At 59.0% G+C, this 18,084-nt stretch overlaps 1 protein-coding gene across 2 annotated transcripts in view; it reads right to left on the bottom strand.

Annotated features, from left to right (window-relative positions):
• Positions 1-1,085: 1,085 nt before the first annotated feature.
• The window catches only part of ITGB3 (integrin subunit beta 3), a 43,167-nt gene continuing 26,168 nt past the window's right edge, over positions 1,086-18,084 (bottom strand). For both annotated transcript variants that reach the window (XM_073325556.1, XM_073325557.1), the window contains exons 5-15: positions 16,893-17,055; positions 16,218-16,379; positions 15,544-15,639; positions 14,810-14,899; positions 13,965-14,099; positions 13,053-13,482; positions 10,177-10,399; positions 9,323-9,423; positions 8,252-8,368; positions 4,729-4,895; positions 1,086-3,241 (exon numbers count right to left, since the gene is read on the bottom strand). In XM_073325556.1, coding sequence (XP_073181657.1) covers positions 3,173-3,241; positions 4,729-4,895; positions 8,252-8,368; positions 9,323-9,423; positions 10,177-10,399; positions 13,053-13,482; positions 13,965-14,099; positions 14,810-14,899; positions 15,544-15,639; positions 16,218-16,379; positions 16,893-17,055 — 1,753 coding nt within the window. In that variant the 3' untranslated portion in view covers positions 1,086-3,172. The remainder of the gene's footprint in view (positions 3,242-4,728; positions 4,896-8,251; positions 8,369-9,322; positions 9,424-10,176; positions 10,400-13,052; positions 13,483-13,964; positions 14,100-14,809; positions 14,900-15,543; positions 15,640-16,217; positions 16,380-16,892; positions 17,056-18,084) is intronic.

The raw sequence follows: 18,084 nt of genomic DNA, 5'->3' as shown, positions 1-18,084 counted from the left end.
AATATCTTCATAAATGATCTGGAGGATGGTGTGGATTGCACCCTCAGCAAGTTTGCAGATGACACTAAACTGGGAGGAGAGGTAGATATGCTGGAGGGTAGGGATAGGATACAGAGGGACCTAGACAAATTAGAGGATTGGGCCAAAAGAAATCTGATGAGGTTCAACAAGGATAAGTGCAGAGTCCTGCACTTAGGACGGAAGAATCCAATGTACCGCTACAGACTAGGGACTGAATGGCTCAGCAGCAGTTCTGCAGAAAAGGACCTAGGGGTGACAGTGGACAAGAAGCTGGATATGAGTCAGCAGTGTGCCCTTGTTGCCAAGAAGGCCAATAGCATTTTGGGATGTATAAGTAGGGGCATTGCCAGCAGATTGAGGGATGTGATCGTTCCCCTCTATTCAACATTAATGAGGCCTCATCTGGAGTACTGTGTCCAGTTTTGGGCCCCACACTACAAGAAGGATGTGGAAAAATTGGAAAGAGTCCAGTGGAGGGCAACAAAAATGATTAGGGGACTGGAACACATGAGTTATGAGGAGAGGCTGAGGGAACTGGGGATGTTTAGTCTGCGGAAGAGAAGAATGAGGGGGGATTTGATAGCTGCTTTCAACTACCTGAAAGGGGGTTCCAAAGAGGATGGCTCTAGACTGTTCTCAGTGGTAGCAGATGACAGAACAAGGAGTAATGGTCTCAAGTTGCAGTGGGGGAGATTTACGTTGGATATTAGGAAAAACTTTTTCACTAGGAGGGTGGTGAAACACTGGAATGTGTTACCTAGGGAGGTGGTGAAATCTCCTTCCTTAGAAGTTTTTAAGGTCAGGCTTGACAAAGCCCTGGCTGGGATGATTTAATTGGGGATCGGTCCTGCTCTGAGCAGGGGGTTGAACTAGATGACCTCCTGAGGTCCCTTCCAACCCTGATATTCTATGATTCTATGATTCTAATGCAAACCCATTCCCCTCCCACTTTCCAATTTGCTGAAACTGTCAGCAGCCACCCGCAGGAGATACCAGCCATTACCGCTGTCGCCGGGCACTGCCCCCACAGCCTGCAGCCAAAGACCAGACACGCTTGGAAGCCCTTGATAGTGCAAAACTTTTTTATTCGGTGCTGTATGTAAAGTCTGAGGTTGGGCTGATCTCAGTTGCGCCCTGGGCTCGTTTGTGATCAGTTCTGGAGTTCGCGCCATGTAGGAGACAGACCCAAACTCCCCTCCTCTCCCCAGCCCTTGGGATCTTACCCTTGTTCTCAAAGGGGCAGCCAGCTGGCATCAGAGCTCCACCCCCATGCCCCTGCAGGTGCGTCTGGGAGGTCAGGGGGCACCTCGCGACTATCCTGGGTTGACGTAGTCTAGATGCCAAAGGGAGCAGACAGTAGCTAAAGTGGAGCTGGGCATGGGTGCCAGCCATCCCTGCCCTGTGCTGCAGGCTCTGGGCACCTGGGTTGCAGCCGCTCAGGAGGGAAGAGCTGTGGGGTAGCTCCTTGCCCTGGCAGGAGGGGGCAGTGCTGGTGCCCATCCAGGGCAGGGGGCAGCGTGTCTGACTCTGCTGCTGCTTGATCTGCAGAGTAGCCACCAAGAACTCGTGGGCAGCGCGGGTTCCAGGCACGACCCAAAAACAGGCCTTGGCCGCTGTCCTGCAAGGAGGGGAATTTGCTCCCTAGCTCGGGCTTGGAAAGCTGACGACGTTCCCCCTTCCCTTGCCCCACAAAACCACTGGTGGGAGTGACAATCTCACGTATCCTGGCTGGAACATTGCTCAGCTGAGGATCTCAAAGCACTTTAACATTCACTCACAAAGCCTCGCAAGCCACCAGGGAGGTAGGTACGGGCCAGGAGACCCATTTTTGGCAGATGGGGAAACTGAGGCCTGGCATGGCACAGCCAAAGTCATGCAGGGAGCTAGTGGCTGAAGCAGGAGGAGAACCTGGGAGCCCTGAGCCCGCGTCTCTTACGCTAGCCCCTCAGCAGGAAGGTCCCCCCAATCTTTGGCTGCTGTTCCAGAGAGAGAGATAAGAGGTTGTGTCCCAGAGGCCAATTCCCCAGTGTCCCACTTCCTTGCAGTGACACCTGGGGGGAATTTGGCCCCACGCTAGTGGCTGGAGTGCCCCTTATTCGTTTCTTTGCATTACCACTATCTAGCACTTCCCAGCGCTTGATTGCAAAGGAGCATCAGCATCATGGTACAGAGGGGGAAACCGAGGCACGGGGTGGTGGGGACCTGAGTGGCCCTGTGTGACACACCAGGTCTGTTGGCTGCTTGCTGTGGGTTGGAAACCCTGGTGGATCTAGGCTGGGGTGGGGCAGGTCCGGGGAGAGCTGGTGTCACACCCCGTTGTGTTCCCCTGTGTCACGGGTGAGAACTGACACAGGGGCCTCGGCCCAGCACGCAGCCAACCTGCCCCCGGGGTCAGGGAGCCGCTGGGGCACTGGCAGAGTGGATGCTACAATCATCTGCTTTGTGTACAAACGTGAGGCGGTGCGGGGCGAGGAAGCAGCGCACGGCCTGGCCAGGGCCTTCGTGGGGGTTGCATGGTTTCTACCTTCCTAGGAAGCAGCCAGACCAGAGTCAAGAGCCTGTGACTGCAAAGAGCACTGGGCCAGTGGCCCACTGTGGGAGCAGGTCCGGCGTCCCTCCAGGGCAGCGCTTTCTGCTAGTGGGCCAGGAGGGGAGCAGCACTGCCCAGTCGGGGAGGCGGGTCCTGCACCCAGGCTGGGCTAGTCGTGTGCAGGACGTGCCCCGCATGGGGAAGAAGGCCATTCAGAGCTTTTCCTTCCGGGCTGGAGAAAGGCAGGGAGATGGGCTGAGGCCGCGCTGTTCTCGTCCATCCTCCATCAGACTCAGCCACGAACACTCCCATCTCGAACGGAGCTCCCAGTCCCTGCGGGTCGGCCCGCACGCACGCCGTGGCGAGGCCGACTTCTCCTTGTTCCATGTGCAGAAGGGCAGGCCTCCCCTGGGCACGCCGAGGTAACGATGGGACAGTGGCGTGGCTGGAGAGGCCCAGCCCTGTGATACAGTGAAGTGACACAGACGCCAAGTCCTTGGCCCCAGCCTGAGGGATCATCATTAAATTATACAGACACACCCACACCGGCTCTTCTGTAACCATGAAATGCTCCAGCACTGGAGCGGATCCCAGGGCCGGCGCCGGGGAAGGCGGGCCTCCTTACGAATTCCCGCGGTATGTGATGTTAGTGAAGGTGGAGGTGGCGCCTTTGTATAAGGGGTTGTTGGCCTGTAACAGAAACACAACGGACGTCACGCCACACAGCCCTGCTCACCAGCAGGCCGCAAAGCACCAAGGGAAGGTAAATAGCATCATCTCTCCTTTATAAATGGGGAAACTGAGGCACAGAGCCATTTGCCCCAGGACACAGAGCGGGTCAGTAGCAGAGCTGGGACTAGAACCCTGGTCTCCAGGGTCCCACTCCAGTGCCCTCACTGCTAGAGCATGCTGGGTAATTGAAGAATTTCGGGGAGCAGAGTTAGGGTCCGTTCTGAGCGTGCCCGGCTGGGGCCTGATTTCCAGATGGGCTCAGCACCATCTGCTCCCATCCTGACACAGCCAGATTTGTGTGCAGAACCCTGGGCAATATCTCTGCCTACCCGGGCGCTGCGCTCGGTTGGAAATCTGACCCATAACCTCAGCCCCCTGGTCCCAAGCACTGGTAAGAAAGGGGCTGGGTAATTTCAAATGGAGAGGAGGACACAGGTTCCCTCTCACTCTCTGATGTCTCATTCTAGTGCCTGTGTGCCAACAGACAGGGGCCCAGACTGCAGCAGCCTCTCTCCACCAGTTCAAATCCTCCCTAGGGGTCAGCCAAAGAGAATGCCGAAGCCTCGCCCTCAGGGACATTTCTCCACTTCGCCACCCTGTTCAAACAGGGCTGTGTCGGCCTGGAAGGGATCAAGGGCTGCACGCCAGGACTGAGGGGCACTGGCACTGCAGGCTGGCAGAGCTGGGTGTGGGGAGCCCGGGGCTGGGGTAGCAGGGGGCTGTGGGTCGGGAGTGAGGGGCACCGGTAGAGCTGGGTGTGGGGAGCCCGGGGCTGGGCTAGCAGGTCAGCGCTGTGTGCAGTGAGTTTTGCCCAGTGTCTGGCTCTAGCCAAGGAGGACAGTGTCATTGTTATCAGCACCGCTGCATTTCAAAGAACGGGGCCTAAGAATGTCATCAGACGCTCATGCCCTGCCGGGGGCCCCTGGAAAGGTGCAGTGCTGCCTCGAACCATGCAGTGGGGGGACAAGGGGGGTGGGGAAACCTTCCACAGACCCAGCCGCCCCCCCTCCCCCTTTGGTGCTGAATTCCCCGCACTCCATGTGTCTCAGCCTTTCCAGCCGTGGTGGGCCGCTCGCAGGGATGGAAAAGCAGGAGGAGAGTGAGTCAAAAGGACGTGCTGGGGACGAGTGCTCAGGGGACGGGGGAGGCCACTGGGACATTCTCTCCTGCACACGTGCAGCCCTGCTGACTGGCATGTGTCCGGAGGGCAGTGCCCTGTAGCCAGACTTGGGCTCTCCCTCCCCAAGGCTCTTGATCTTCCCCTCCCAGCACCCTTCCTGCAGAGCATCTCCTGGCTTCTCAGGACCTACCCCGGTCCCCTCTGACCCGCCAGGCCCAGACACCCAGGGCATCTGACAGAGGGGGGCAGGGCACAGCAGCCGAGCACAGTCACCCCAACACACCGTGACGGAGGGAGAGGAGCAGGCTGCCCACCCGACTCTTACCGTGTCCCATTTCGCCCGTGCCCTCTCTTCCTCGAACCTAGCGAACTCCCGCCGGTCGTGGACGGTGATCAGGAGCTTCCAGATGAACAGGGCGGCCAGGCCGATGAGCAGGATGGCTCCTGCCACCACGAGCAGAACCATCAGGACGTCTGGCCCCTTGGGACAGTCTGGCAAGGGAAGGAGGGAATTAGTGCTCGGCCATTGCCTGCTTAACCCAGTGCATATCCTGCAGCTCCTCCACGCAGCTAAGCAACAGAAGAACGCCTTCGGCCAGCAGCAGTAGCAGGTCTCTTATCCTGTGCTACTAGAGGGCCGCATCGCTCGCCCACGCACAGGGCCAGAGCCTCCTGCACTGAAGCACATGAGCATCCCCACTGCGTTATTCTTGGGCCGACAGGTGAGGTTTTCAAAGGGGCCTGAGCACCCAAATCCCCCTGCAATGCACCCTCGCTCCCTTTGGCTCCTTTGAACGCCCCAGCCAACGTGTCGGCAGGGCCAGGGGCAGGGCTCTCTATGCTAGGGTCTACCAGGGCGGAGGGGGGAGAGGAGGACACCGCCTTCAAAGGGCAGATATTCCCAGTCAAGTGTCGTATGCTGGCTTCACATCACGCAGCTAGAAATGCAAGGAACGCGGCATGTGGCAGCGGGGACAGACCTGCAGGTCCCTGAGCCTCCCTGCCCTGACTGTAACGGGGATCCGTGCCCTGGCTCCCGGGGTGCTGGGAGGGCGACCGTGATACAGACTGGGAGGTGCCCTGATGCTCTCAGAACAGGGGCCAGGTCGTACATCGGGCTGGGACCTCCCCTGTCCTCAAGCCAGCTGGTCCCCTCTCGTTAACCTGCTTTCCTCCACACATCTGATGGGCAAATCCAGGGCTCCGGGGCTGGGAGCAGAGTAGCTGGCCTCTAGCACCCACTGACGGGCCGCAGTTCTTGCGGCTTTGCTCGTGCTTCGATCTGTCTGAAGCTCCCTCCTCCGCACCCCTCCCCTGCGCTGAGCTGGCTGGCTATGTGCCCTGTGGCATCTGCTAACACCTCTGGGCGTGTCCGTGTCTGACGGAGGAGGGGACACACCCGCTCCCCAGGCTCTGACACAACACGCAACCCAAACAAACCTGAGCCACCCTTGCCCTCCTGTCTGCCGGGCCCAGCCCAGCCCTCGGCAGCCTGACTGTAATTACAGCTGGCGGCTGCTTTTCAAAGCCTTCGGGGAAAAGCTTGGGGTTGCTGGTGGCCCCCTACAATGGGATGCGCCAGGGCAGTGGCTGCCTCCTGCTTGCGGATCTGCGTGGGACCTGGTGTTATACCCCTTCTGTACAGGGGACATGCCTCTGTCCATGCCCAGGCTGGGGCCGAAAGAGCCCTGAGGCTCCCCCAGATTACGCTGCAGTGCAGAGGGGTCACTGCAAAGCTAGGGAGCCCCAGGCGTTCTCTGGACAGGGCGAGGTCTCTCCCGAGCTCGGCTCCCCGACGTGCGCCCATAGTACTGAGCTGTGGAGACCAGGCAGGGCCGTGCAGAGGGGACGTCTGGTCTCTGCAGCCCACGCTGGCTGCAGGGACGTGCTGAGCAAAGCACAGGGAGATGGAGACAGGAAGTCTCTGTGCTGAATGGCGTGAAACAATAAGGAACAATCTAGTCAGGTTCTCACTCAGACCTCTCAGACGGCCAGGCCCCGCGTCCGAGCCGCACCAGCCAGGACAGGCAAACGGCGGCTTTAAATCCTGCTCCCTGGTGTACATTCGGGCAGCCCCCGCGGCTAGTCTAACATGCAGAGGCTCAGCCTGTCTGCTCCCCCAGTGCAGGGTGCTCCGGCCTGCTCCTACCATGCCATTCTCTTGGCCTAAGGCCGGTCAGCCAGGTATCCCCCAGGGGCTGGTCGCACTGGCAGAGAGAGGCCGCAGCAGACCCCAAGGGGGACCAAAGCCTGAGAGGTGCCGAGGCTTTCCACCCGCCCCGGACATCTGGGGAAGCTGCCGGACCTGGAGCCAGTCTGTATGAATAGGGCCTGGAGGAGGAAATGGATCGTGTCCACAGAGGTTCTTTGTTCTGTTCCTCATGTTTCGGTTGCATTTTCTGAACGCAAGGGGATGGGTCTCGCTCTCCCGGCAGCGTGAAGCGTGGAAGCTCACAACTGTGTGACGGAGACCAGAGTCCACCTGGGCTCCAGCTACTTTGGCCCAAAGCCGCTCCTGAGCCGGGGCTGCCAAACACGAGGCAGAATCGTTTCAGTTCATCATATTCAGCCTCAGAAAACAGCCAGGGAAGCATCCGAGAACAGAAGGGCCTGTAGCCCCAGGGCAAGGAAAGGCTATTTGCCACCCACGGGGCAGATGCTGGCATGCAATGTGGGCTAATTGGTTGGTGCTAGTCCCTGAGATTTCCCAACAACGCCCAGCAGCATTAGGACTCTGAGTACGCTCATAGTTAGCATTGGGAAACAACATGTTCTGGCACTTCCCTCGGAGGGGTATAAACACAGACACACACCCCCTCTGTTAGGCACTACTGTCATATAAATAAGACTAGAACCGAGCTGTCCTGACCCCCTGGCTCTTGCTTTATTCATTAGAATGCCTGTTGCCTTTAGAAATTAAATCCACATCACCCAGCCATGGGGTGACTTCCTGTGCAGCCCCCATGTGTGCTGGACCCCACCTCCCTGGAGAACCCATTGGGGCCGATCGCCAGTTTGTTGGTGGCATCCTGAATTCAGATCTTGGCCAGTGGGCTGGATCTGGGCCTGTCTCCAATTCTGTCATGAGCCAGGGACCTGTGTCTCCTGGCCAAGGGTGAAGGGGGGGTGTCTCAGAAGTGGATTAGGATAAAAGGCAGATGCAGGACAGAGAATTAACCAAAAGGGGGAGAGGGCAGCAGGCGGGGAGAGGAGCCCCCAGAAGAGCTGGACAACCAACGGAGCAGCCACCGGGGCACCGGATGCCAACTCCTCCCCAATTCCTGGGTGAATTCCCACTGGCTGCACTGGGTGCTTCTCTAGAGACAGTGAATGGCAGGGGGATGGGTTCAAGGAAGAAAGGGGAGCATGAAACCTACACCCCAGCAGCTCAGGTCCTGTCCCTGCAGTGTGCCATAAACCTCCCACCACCGTATGGAATAGGCCTGGGCTGAAATTCACACCCTGCCTATTATCCTTGGCCAAGCTGCTGTCTACTCCTAGGGCATGTCCAGCCTGTGATCACAGGGCATGAAAGCAGCTTGGGTCCGGAGCTGTACAAACCCGCCCAGCACCCAGGGCTCTGCAGCTGGCGCAGCTTCACTGCTAGCGGGATTCAAACTCGGTCAGCTCAGGCTGCAGTCCCGCCCTGTGATCACAGGCTAGACACCCCCCACGGAGAGGAAGCAGCTGTCCAGGCTGGACAGAGCCAAGGGCAGCTGACCTGCCCTGCAGAGATCCCATCCAGAAGCTGGGCTCCTCAGGGACGCCTGGCTGCGTATCTCCGCTCCCAGTGGCAGGGCCAGCCCGGGGGCTAACCCTCCTGGGCTATCGCTCGCTCCCTGTCTCACCTGGCTCCTCGACATAAAGGATGGATTTCCCGCTGGAGTCCTCATAATACTGGAACCGCACCACACAGTCGTTCTCATCCTTGTAGGTGCAGTTCACCGCGTCTTTACCAGTGTCACCTGCGGGGGGCGAAGGAGAGGCCGTCAGCCCAAACCGTGCGCCCCGGGTGGGGTTAACATATGCTGCCTAGCTGGACAGACAGTGAAGCTGAGGCCAGGCCTGTGAGTTCCCCCGGAGGCTTTGTCTAAACGAGGAAGAAAGTCAAGCCTATGTTGGGCCAGGGCCCAGGCTAAAACAGGAGCTGAACCCTGCCTTGAGATCCCCAAGCCGCACCTCAGCACTGGGGTTATTACCGAGAGCCCCGGACCCGCTGCTCAGAGCGACCGCTGCTGCATGGGCACCAGGATCCCGGCGCTGGCTGGGTGTGTCCAAGCAAGGTGTGAAATCCCAAGGGGCACCCACCATGTCCTGATGCTGCTCTTACGGATGGCAGGGCCCACCTCCCACAGAGCTCAAAGGGAGTGGGATGGGGCCCCAGCTCTGTATTCGCTTTCCTGGCCAGCGCCCAGGGAAAGGAGGCTGGGGCTGGGCACGCTGGGAGGGGAGGGGGCGGGGATGATGCTCAGCAGGCAGGATGCTGAGCTCCGGCTGCATTAGGCAGGTGGCCGAGTGGAGGTCAGGTGCGTCGAACGTTCGCTAGCGTGCCCAGTTCAGCTCGCCTGCCTGCAGGCTTACCAACCAGCTGGCATGCATTTGTACCTCACTGTGCGGGGCATCTTTATACAGCCCCAGTGAGTCCCCCCAGGAACAAGCAGCCTTTAGCGTCTCGTCTTGCAGGCCCTGCAGCGGGTGGCCTCTGCCTGGAGCATCGGTTTGGATTCTGGCTCCGGTTTCCTGGCTCTGACTCAAAGGGAAAGCTCTGGCTCCCAGAGATCTTGTTGCCAGCCTCCAGCAGTTTACATCTGCTGTATGTTGCCTCCCTCCCCAGCACTTGCGGTGACAAACGCTGATGATCCACTGCCCTGCCAGGCGTCCAAGACTCCGGCTGACAGCCCAGCTCCTCCCTTGCTCACCGAGTTCCTGCACTTCCTGGATCTCATCCCGGCAGGTGCGGCTGCAGGTTTGCTGCTCTGTCAGGGTCCCCCTCTCAAACTTCTTACACTCCACGCACTCCCTGAGGAGGAGGAGAAAAGTGACAAAGGACAGGAACATCAGTGGATGCTACAGTCAGCTCCAGGGCTCCCTGGGAAGCCTTTGGGTTTGGGGCTCAAAAATCAGACTCACAGCTGGGGGCTCCCGCAGGATCCCTGAAGCAGCTCTGCCAAATGGAGAAGGGGAGGGGAGAAGGGTCCCCCCCATCTGCTTCACATTGTTCCCCTATCCTATGTCCCTGCTTCCCAGCACCTCCATTCCCAGTGGGGATCCCCTGTGCTCCCTGATGGGGCCTGGCCCCTGACACGGCCACTGGTCTTGACCCTGCCTCCTGCCAAGCCCCTGAGTGCATGGAGGCTTCCCGCAGGGATCCCAGGGAGGGGGACCCTGATTCTGACTCTCCCACAGAGGAGCGACCCTTTGCCCTGCATCCACCCTGATTTCACGCTGGAAGATTAGCTGCCTTTTGGCATCAGGGTCTCACAAACCTGCCTCCTCCCCGCCCCAGACTGCAGCCACAGCATCCCACAAAGTCTAGAGCTCAGCCTTCTTCTGGGGCAGACGCTTCCCATTGCGGTGCCACCGGGACCCATGCCCTGAGCCCACGCCAGGTCCACCTGCTGAGATGCCTGCAGCCCAGAACCCCAGCGAGCACCGCCAGGCGTGGGTGTGATGAGCTTGTCTGAGTTGGGTGCCGCCTCGGGCCCTGCCCTGCCTGTCAGCAGCAGTGTTCCCCAGGCCAGGAATTACACACTCTGCCCCCAGCCCCACTCACTTCTTGATGGTGCAAGCATCAGGGCAGGTAGGGCACTTCTCGCAGGTGTCCCCGTAGGAGCCGGCCTGGGTGCACTCGCATTTCCCGCACTGGCAGAGGCCGTGCCCGCTGCACACCAGACCGTTGCCGGACATGCAGGTGTCGGTGCGGGTGGTGCAGTTGCAGTAGTCCCCCATCCAGTCCGAGTCGCACAGGCAGTCCCCACAGCTGCACTGCCCGTGGCCTGCGGGCCAACGCAAGGGCGTCAGGAGTGACTGCAGGCCCCCACCTAGGTTTCCCCCCCAGCAGCTTTGCCACCTTACCCTGGCCTGCAGCACCCCATGCTAGTCCTGACTTGGGCAGCCACACCTGTTGACGCCCCCTAACGTTGCGATGCATCTGTTAGCCTGGCCCTTTGTAAAACAAACCACCCCACTGGGATCTGAACTCTGCAGCTCATTGCAAAGCTGCTTGGGACTCTGCCCCAGTCTGGTCCCCCTGGGATGGCGAGAGGCAGCGGTCAGGGAGCACTGAGTTTGGGCCACGGGGGTTTTCTCTGTCAGTTTGGAATGAGCCTCGAAAGCGAAAGAGACACTTGGTTGGAAATCTTGACTCTTGCTCATTTCCTCCCCTGACCCCTAAGTCCTAGGGCCTCTCCTTGGGTAGGGCTGCTCCGGAAACAGACCCAGGTTCTCTGAACTGGGACTCGTGCTGCAAAATGGAGACCCAGGTTCAAATCCTCTCCAAGCCTGGGGCTGTGTGGCTCATGGGGTTGGGTTCTGGCCCCAAAGATCCCAGCAAACCTAGCTGGAGTGCTGGATCCACAGCAAAGCCAGCACAAGCCCCCCCGGCCCCGGCCCTCATTGGAACCCTGGGAAATTCTGCTGGTTGCTGCGGTTGGGAGCAGGACCGCAGCCCCTCAGTTAGGCTTTCCTTGGGAAAACTGTCCAGGGCTGCAGTTTCTGCTCAGCCCCGGGTGCAGCGTCGCTGCTGGACAGACTGAATGTGTCACTTTTTAGATAATGGGAAACTAGGGATGAGTCAGGAAAACTGGCCAGAAAGGTGTCAGGAGAGCTATATGCAGGGAGCCCCAGGCTGGAAGAGCAGTGGGTCCTGTGGGTCAGGAAGGAGGGAGGACGGTTAAGCTGCGGGGGTGCAGACGTAGCCCGACAGGTGCCTGGGAGCTGGCACAAGGCATCCGAGAGAGGGACGTCGGTATAAACTTTCCTCTCGCCCCCATTTTAATTTCACAACAAGCACCAAGAGAGTGGGGAAGGTGGAGCAGTGTGAGATACAGACCAGCCCCACCCATGAGCCTTTCAGCTGATCTCATTAACTTCTCGGCCCCTACTAGAGTGACTCCGGATTGACTCCAGATTCACAGCAGTGTGACTAAGAGCAGGCCCTCCATAGGCTGCCCCCCCGCCCACTATGGGGCTTTTACACTGCTACCCTCTCCCCCGGAATGACAGACCCCTGTCTGGGTGATAAACCGCCCACTCACCTCCTTCCTCCCCATGGCTTGTTTGTTTGTTGGGTGTCATCAATTTGTCATCGTCCTGATAACCAGCTTGGCCCCCTGTCTCTGATAACCAGCTTGGCCCCCTGTCTCAGGCCAAACATCCGGAGCCATTGCATTGCACAACAAGCAGGGAAGAGTGTGACGAACTGGCCCAGAGTGAATACAGTGGGCGGGGCGGGGAGCCAGTCCTTCCAGCTGAGCACACTTATTGCTGTGAGTCACCGGGACACTCTCCCATTGCCCTGGAAGATCTGGAGGGCTCACTAGGGAAAAACAGGCCTGCTCCTCCCACCTGCACTGCAATAACTGCGGATAAGGAGGCCCGGAAGGGAGGGGGGGGTTAGGCAATGCTGTGGTCAGAGCAGAAAGCAACAGAGGTGCTGGGTGTGCTAGGGACAGGAGCCCAGTGGGGAATCCACCTCGGGGGGGGCTCAGTTCAGCAAGGGGGGTGGGCAAACACTGGGCTGGGAAGGGGCAGAGCCAGCTCTCCTGAGGCACTGTCTCCCCCACGCAAGGTGGTTCAGACACAGACCAGTCCCCAGGGACCTTATGGGAACCCCCAAGGTCTGCGCCCTAGGGCCCGGTGCCTGGGAAGGGGTAAAGCCTCTTGGGGGATCTGGGGATTTCCCTGAGTGCTGCTGGGTCAAGTGGCTGCCCCCTCTCCTGCCACCTGGGCCCCCTGGGGATGTCATGGGTTTGAACCTGCTGATGGAATGGGCCAAGGCTCCTCTCGCTGGGCGGGGGCTCTTTCTGGAGTAAGCTGTGTGTGCATCTCCCAGCGTTTAGGGAGCCTGCGCAGAGGGGAGCTGGGCAGGGGCTCGCTGGCCCCCTTTCGGGACATGCTGTTCTGAGTCAGGCTGTCTGCCTACTCCCTCTGTGAACTCTGCTCAGCTTTGCTTGGCTGCTTCCGTGAGAAGCTCCAAGGGAAATAAACAGATGTGGTGTTAACCCAGCTGGCTCAAGAAGGGGGAGCAAGGCGACTGGGGCCAGCCTGCCCTGCTGCAAGGGGTCTCCTCAGGCCTGCCATCCTCCTGCCATCTGCTCAGGTTAAGCCACTGAAATGCAGCCACCTCTGGGGTGGGACCTGGCAGCTGCTACACAGCTCTGTACAACAATAGACACCCTGCATCCAACTGCACCTGGAATTTTAGGCAGTCCGTGTGGAATGACACAAGCTGGAGTCCAATCAGAGTGAGCCCCCCTTTTCCTTAGGGGAGCTGCCGTCGGATCTTGGATGACTCCCGGCATCTTAGGCCCAGCACCGGCTCGGTGCTAATACGGACGGGGAGAGCACAGCCGAGGGAACTCCCCACCCCTCCGAGCTCCCCTCAGCAGGCCAGGGCCAGGGGGCTGGTGCTGGGATGGCGCCACTCACCCGAGCACATCTCGCCCTTGAAGCGGACGCAGGAGAAGTCGTCGCACTCGCAGTACTTGCCGGTCACCTTGCCGAAGTCGCTGGTGTGGCAGACGCACTGGCCGCAGAGGCACTCGCCCCGCTGGCTGCACAGGGGCTGCCCCGCACCGGGGCTGCAGTTGTCCTGCTGCGCGGGGCTGTACTCCTCCTCGGAGCACTCGCAGCGGGAGCCCAGCCGGCCCTGGTAGCAGCGGCAGACGCCGCACTCGAAGGTGCCGTTGCCCTGGTTGCAGGCGGGGCTGTCGGGCTCGGCGTGCTGCTGGCAGGCACAGTCGCAGTCGAAGTTCACCACCACCGTCAGGCTGTCCTTGAAGCCCACGGGCTTGATAGTGAAGGATTTCTGCCGCTGCTGGGGGCAGCCCCGCACCTTGGCCTCGATGCTGAAGCTCACCTGGGGAGGGAAGCGCCGGGGTTCGATTGAGGCAGGGCTGCTCCCAGCACAGCAGGGGCCACCTGGCTGCAAGGCCTGAGACCCAGAGCCGCCAGTCCCTTCCAGGCATGTTTGACCCGACGCTGCCTGGTGACATGGGGCAGCACAGGCTGGCAGCGAGCCATTCGGAGAGAACCACAGGCTCAGTGTAGCATCCCCTTTTGTATTCGTCCCAGCAGAGCCCTGCCATGGAAGACATTACAAGCCTGTGACCTTCTTCCGCAGGGGCAGAGGCTGGGGAACGCGTCCAGGGCTGGGGCGTGGGATGATCCCAGAGTGCTGGGCCGGCTCCTGACAAAGCCCTGACTTGGATGATTTAGTTGGGGATTGGTCCTGCTTTGAGCAGGGGGTTGGACTAGATACCTCCTGAGGTCCCTTCCAACCCTGATCTTCTATGACTCTATGATCTCCCTCCCAGCAGGCTGCCAGCTGGCAAGACTCACCGTGTCTCCTATCTTGAGTCCCACGCAGGACTTGAGTCCCTGAATGACCTCGTCGTTGAGGCAGGTGGCGTTGAAGGAGAGGGACAGCTCCTCAGGCAGGTCTCGCACCTCCAGCTCTACCTTGGAGCGGATTTTCTGGAGGGAGGGAGGAACAGCGCACGCCCCGGATTTAGGAAAGGGCATCGAGAGGAGGCAGCCGAGCCCAGGGAGTGGGGAGCTCTCCCCAGTGCCCAGCGCAGTTAGATGCAGGCCTGTGGAGACGCAGAGAGGGCCAGCCAGCTCCATCTCTCAGGAGTCACCAAGAAGCTGTCACATGGTGACAACTTTTCTCAGCTACCGTCCTGGGCTGGATCGGAACCGGTGACCTGCTAGGGAGAGAGGGAGGCTCTCCTAGAGCAGCGAGCTCAGCGCATGTCCCCGGGGTGCACTTGGGGAAAGGCTTGCTAGCCAAAGGTCCTTGCTCTGCTGCCGAGACATCAACCAGAGGGCCGGCCTGTCTGCCAGGAGGAGGGGGAGAGACAGCTGCCAAGGGGAAGGGGACAAGGTGGGAAATGGAATGACCTCACTTCCTCTTTGCATCACTAAGGCAGATGTTCACAGCTGGATCCGGGGAGCTCGGGGGGTGAGACGGGGTTGCCAAAGTGCAGGTGCCTCTTTAAGGGCTGAGTTCCTGTGGAAGCACCCCCCATTTTGCTCTGCTTCTGACACGGGGCTCCTCCCAAGTGAGGAGACCCCAGTAGGAACCCCCCAAAACTGCTGCAGGCAGCGGCCCTGGGAGATGCCCTAGGCTGCCGTGGGTTTGCCAAGGCGCCGTGGGCCATGGAGTCCCCGGTGCTCACACTCACCCCATAGGACTCCAGAATGAGCTGCAGGACGTTGCTGGAGTCTCTGGACAGGGTCCCCACAGTGGTGCCGGGAATCAGCTCGCTGTAGTTCTGGCAAGAAAACACACAGCATCCCAGATGCGCTAGGGAAGGGCAAGAGGGCGATGCCCAGGGCGACCGTGGCATGCCAGGGCTTCAGTACCAAGGCCTGGCACAAAGCTCAGATCACTAGTTTTATAGAGCATCGCTGCTCTCCTGGGGCATCAAGACGGCAATTGCCATGTGGCTCAAAGCTGTGCACCGGGGCAGGGGTGGGTCAAACCTCGTGTTTGCAAACACAGGCCGTGTGAGGCCATGGCCAGAGCTCTGGCCTGGGAGCCAGGAAAGCCGGGCTCTGTTCCCGGCTCAGCTGCTGCCTTGCTGGGTGACTGGCCAGGCCATAAAACCTGAGACCGGAGAGCTGAGGGTCACTAAAGGCCCGGGAAGGGTTGCGAAAGGGTTTCTAGCCACTTGGGAGCAGATTGTGGGCAGACGCAGTGTCTGCTTTCATCAGCCATGGGTGGCTCTAGGCAGCCTGGCCCTGGGGGCTGCCTGCAAATGTCCTAGAGGGTCGGCTTACAGCTCCAGCTGTCCTGTGGGGTGGCCCTGGGTGTGCTGAGCTCTTCAGGTGCTGGGGAGGGGAGGGAGCTGCCATTGGGGGCGGAGCTTCCTAGGCTGTGGGCGGGGCATCCAGGACGCCAGCACGGAGCAGTCACCTTGTAGAGGCCAACCACGGTCTCCGTCACGGCAAAGATCAAGTTGATGTTTTTCTGGGAGAGTTTCTCAGTCATCAGGCCCAGCGAGGGATAGTCCTGGAGGGAGAAACGAGTTGTCAGGCCTTGGGGGCTGGTCCTTCCACAGGCGCATCAGCTGCTGAGACATCTAATCCCCCCCAGCCCCACCGCACAACACGTCTCACCAGGCCCTGCCGGCCCGGCTTGTACTTCCCTCCCTGCCCCGGAGGCCTGTGTGGAGGTGGGAGCTCTGTCTGCCCTCAGCAGCCTGCACCTCCTCTTTCTGCCGTCCCATGCGGGTAGGGATTTCCCAATCCCACAGGCTGTTCCCCCGGGACATGGCTGGGGGAGCCCTGCAATCAGCACACATCCTCCCTTTACTGTCTTACAGAGGTGCACACACATGGACCATGAACATCCACATGTGTACACACAACTACACACACACACTCCTGCATTTACACATAGCTATCCGCGTGCTCTCGTGCGCAAGCCCCCCCCCATCTTATTATTTTGTTTACCTGCCTGCCGAATTCCCCAGGAACTCCCGTCCCATACCCGTGTCCAGGTTTGCACGGAGGACCCAGGAAGGTTTCCCATATTCCATAGGGACCCACTTCCCTCCCCGCCACCCGCAGGCAGGGCCCTGCGTTTACCAGTGTAGTCGAGGCCGAGTAGAGATTATCCTTGCCAATGTGGCACTGCCCGTCATTGGGCTGGACGATCCCCGCCAGCCTCCCATCCAGAGCGATGTGGGTCTTGGCGTCTGTCGTGAAGACCAGCAGGTGACTAGCATCATTCCTCCAGCCGATCTTCTCCTGCAGCAAAACACAGGAGCGGGTTCCCAGTCTTTTCTATACCTTAGCACAGCTGGACAACCACGGAGGCCATCGTTACTGTTCCTGCCTGAGCTCTGGTAGCTGGAGCTCCCAGGGGTGACCAACCCCATGGGCAAGCCAGCAAGGAAGTATGGGCTACTCCTAAATGTGGGATATGATTAGGAAGGATGCAAATTAATAAGGGGGACACCCTGATGCTTCAGGGCATGAGCAGCACTGACTGCCTTGGGGTCAGGAAGAATTTCCCCTGATGGGCAGGTTATTCCATGGTCCAAGCTGGGATTCCATGCCCCTTCCTCTGAAGCATCTGGCACCGGTCCCAGAGACTGTTCTGTTCTGAGCCAGCCTGCCAATTCCTACGTTCAGCGTTCAACCCCCTGCACCTCACACCTGCTCTTGATGCATATCCCACTGGCCTCACCGCACTGCGAGATGCCCAACCTACAGCATCCCACCTAGTGACCCTTCTCTGCCCCGGGCCAGAGTGCTTACGTCACAGACGGTCGCTTGGATGATGGCATCGAACCCCCCTTCGGGTGCGTCGCGGTTCCGTGAGACACTCTGCTTGCGCACCTCCTCGTTGAAGCGGGTCACCTCGTCCGTGAGCGTCAGGACGTGTTTGTAGCCGAACATGGGCAGGCAAGTTTGGTGGATCCTGCGGGGAAGCAACCATGGAGAGGAGTACTGTAGCTCCCCAACACAGGGGAAGGTCAAGAGTGTGGACAGCGCAGCGCCCTTGCTGCCTAGCACGCACAGCGTCTTGCAGTGTCCTTACTGGTACGGTGATTTTCAACCAATTCTGTATTCCCCCCTCCATTCCATACTGGGACGCTTCTCCCAGCTAGCTGGGACTGCTCCCCTTTAGCAATAGGGGAACAGCAGGGTGTTAGAGACCCCCCCTGGGGACACAGAGCAATCGAGCAGGGCAGCTGGCACAAGGCTGTGGAGGAAACTCCTGCAGGATCTTGGGACCAAACCTAATTGCGCTGCGCTCTGAGTGGAAGGCACACTCTGCCTTTGTGAATATAAACACAGCACTTGTGATGTATTTAATTTACACAGAAAAATCCCCCTTGGTAGAGGAAAGGAGAAAGATCCAGTGACTGACAGATGCCAGTCACATAGCTTAATAACCTCTGGAAGATGCTCAGATACCACGGCGATGGACACGGATATAAGAACCTGAAGAGAAAAACAACAGCTGAGCTCGTCTGAGAATCAGGCCTCCTTTGTGGGTGGAGAGTGCTTGAAAAGCTGGGCCTGAAAATTTTGGAAAATCTGGCACACACCATCTGCACGTTCGGCATCAACTCCCCATTGAGTGCATGCAGCTCCCTTCGGGGGATCTAAAACACCAGGATCGCCATGGTGTAACACAACGCCAGAGACATGGGCCCATCCCTGTAGGTTTTTAAACACCCATTGGCCGTAACATTTAAAAAATAAATAAATCACTGCAGGCTTCGTGACACTAAACCTTCATCTTCTTTTTAAATCTTCTGTCATTTAAAAAAGAAAATCAGACAAACCTCCCCGTCCCCCCTGCCATATATTTTTCCAGTAGGAAATTGGAGAAACAGTGAATTTCTTATACCTAAGTTACATAACTCTAATAAATAGTAATGACACTTTACTCTTTTTTAGCCAGGCTGGATCAGATCCAAAGTCTATCTAGCCCAGGATC

The sequence above is a fragment of the Lepidochelys kempii genome, chromosome 27 (genome assembly GCF_965140265.1).
Source record: "Lepidochelys kempii isolate rLepKem1 chromosome 27, rLepKem1.hap2, whole genome shotgun sequence".
Taxonomy (NCBI): Eukaryota; Metazoa; Chordata; order Testudines; family Cheloniidae; genus Lepidochelys; species Lepidochelys kempii.
The sequence above is the reverse complement of the archived record's forward strand: the minus strand, read 5'-3'. Positions and strand labels throughout refer to the sequence as shown.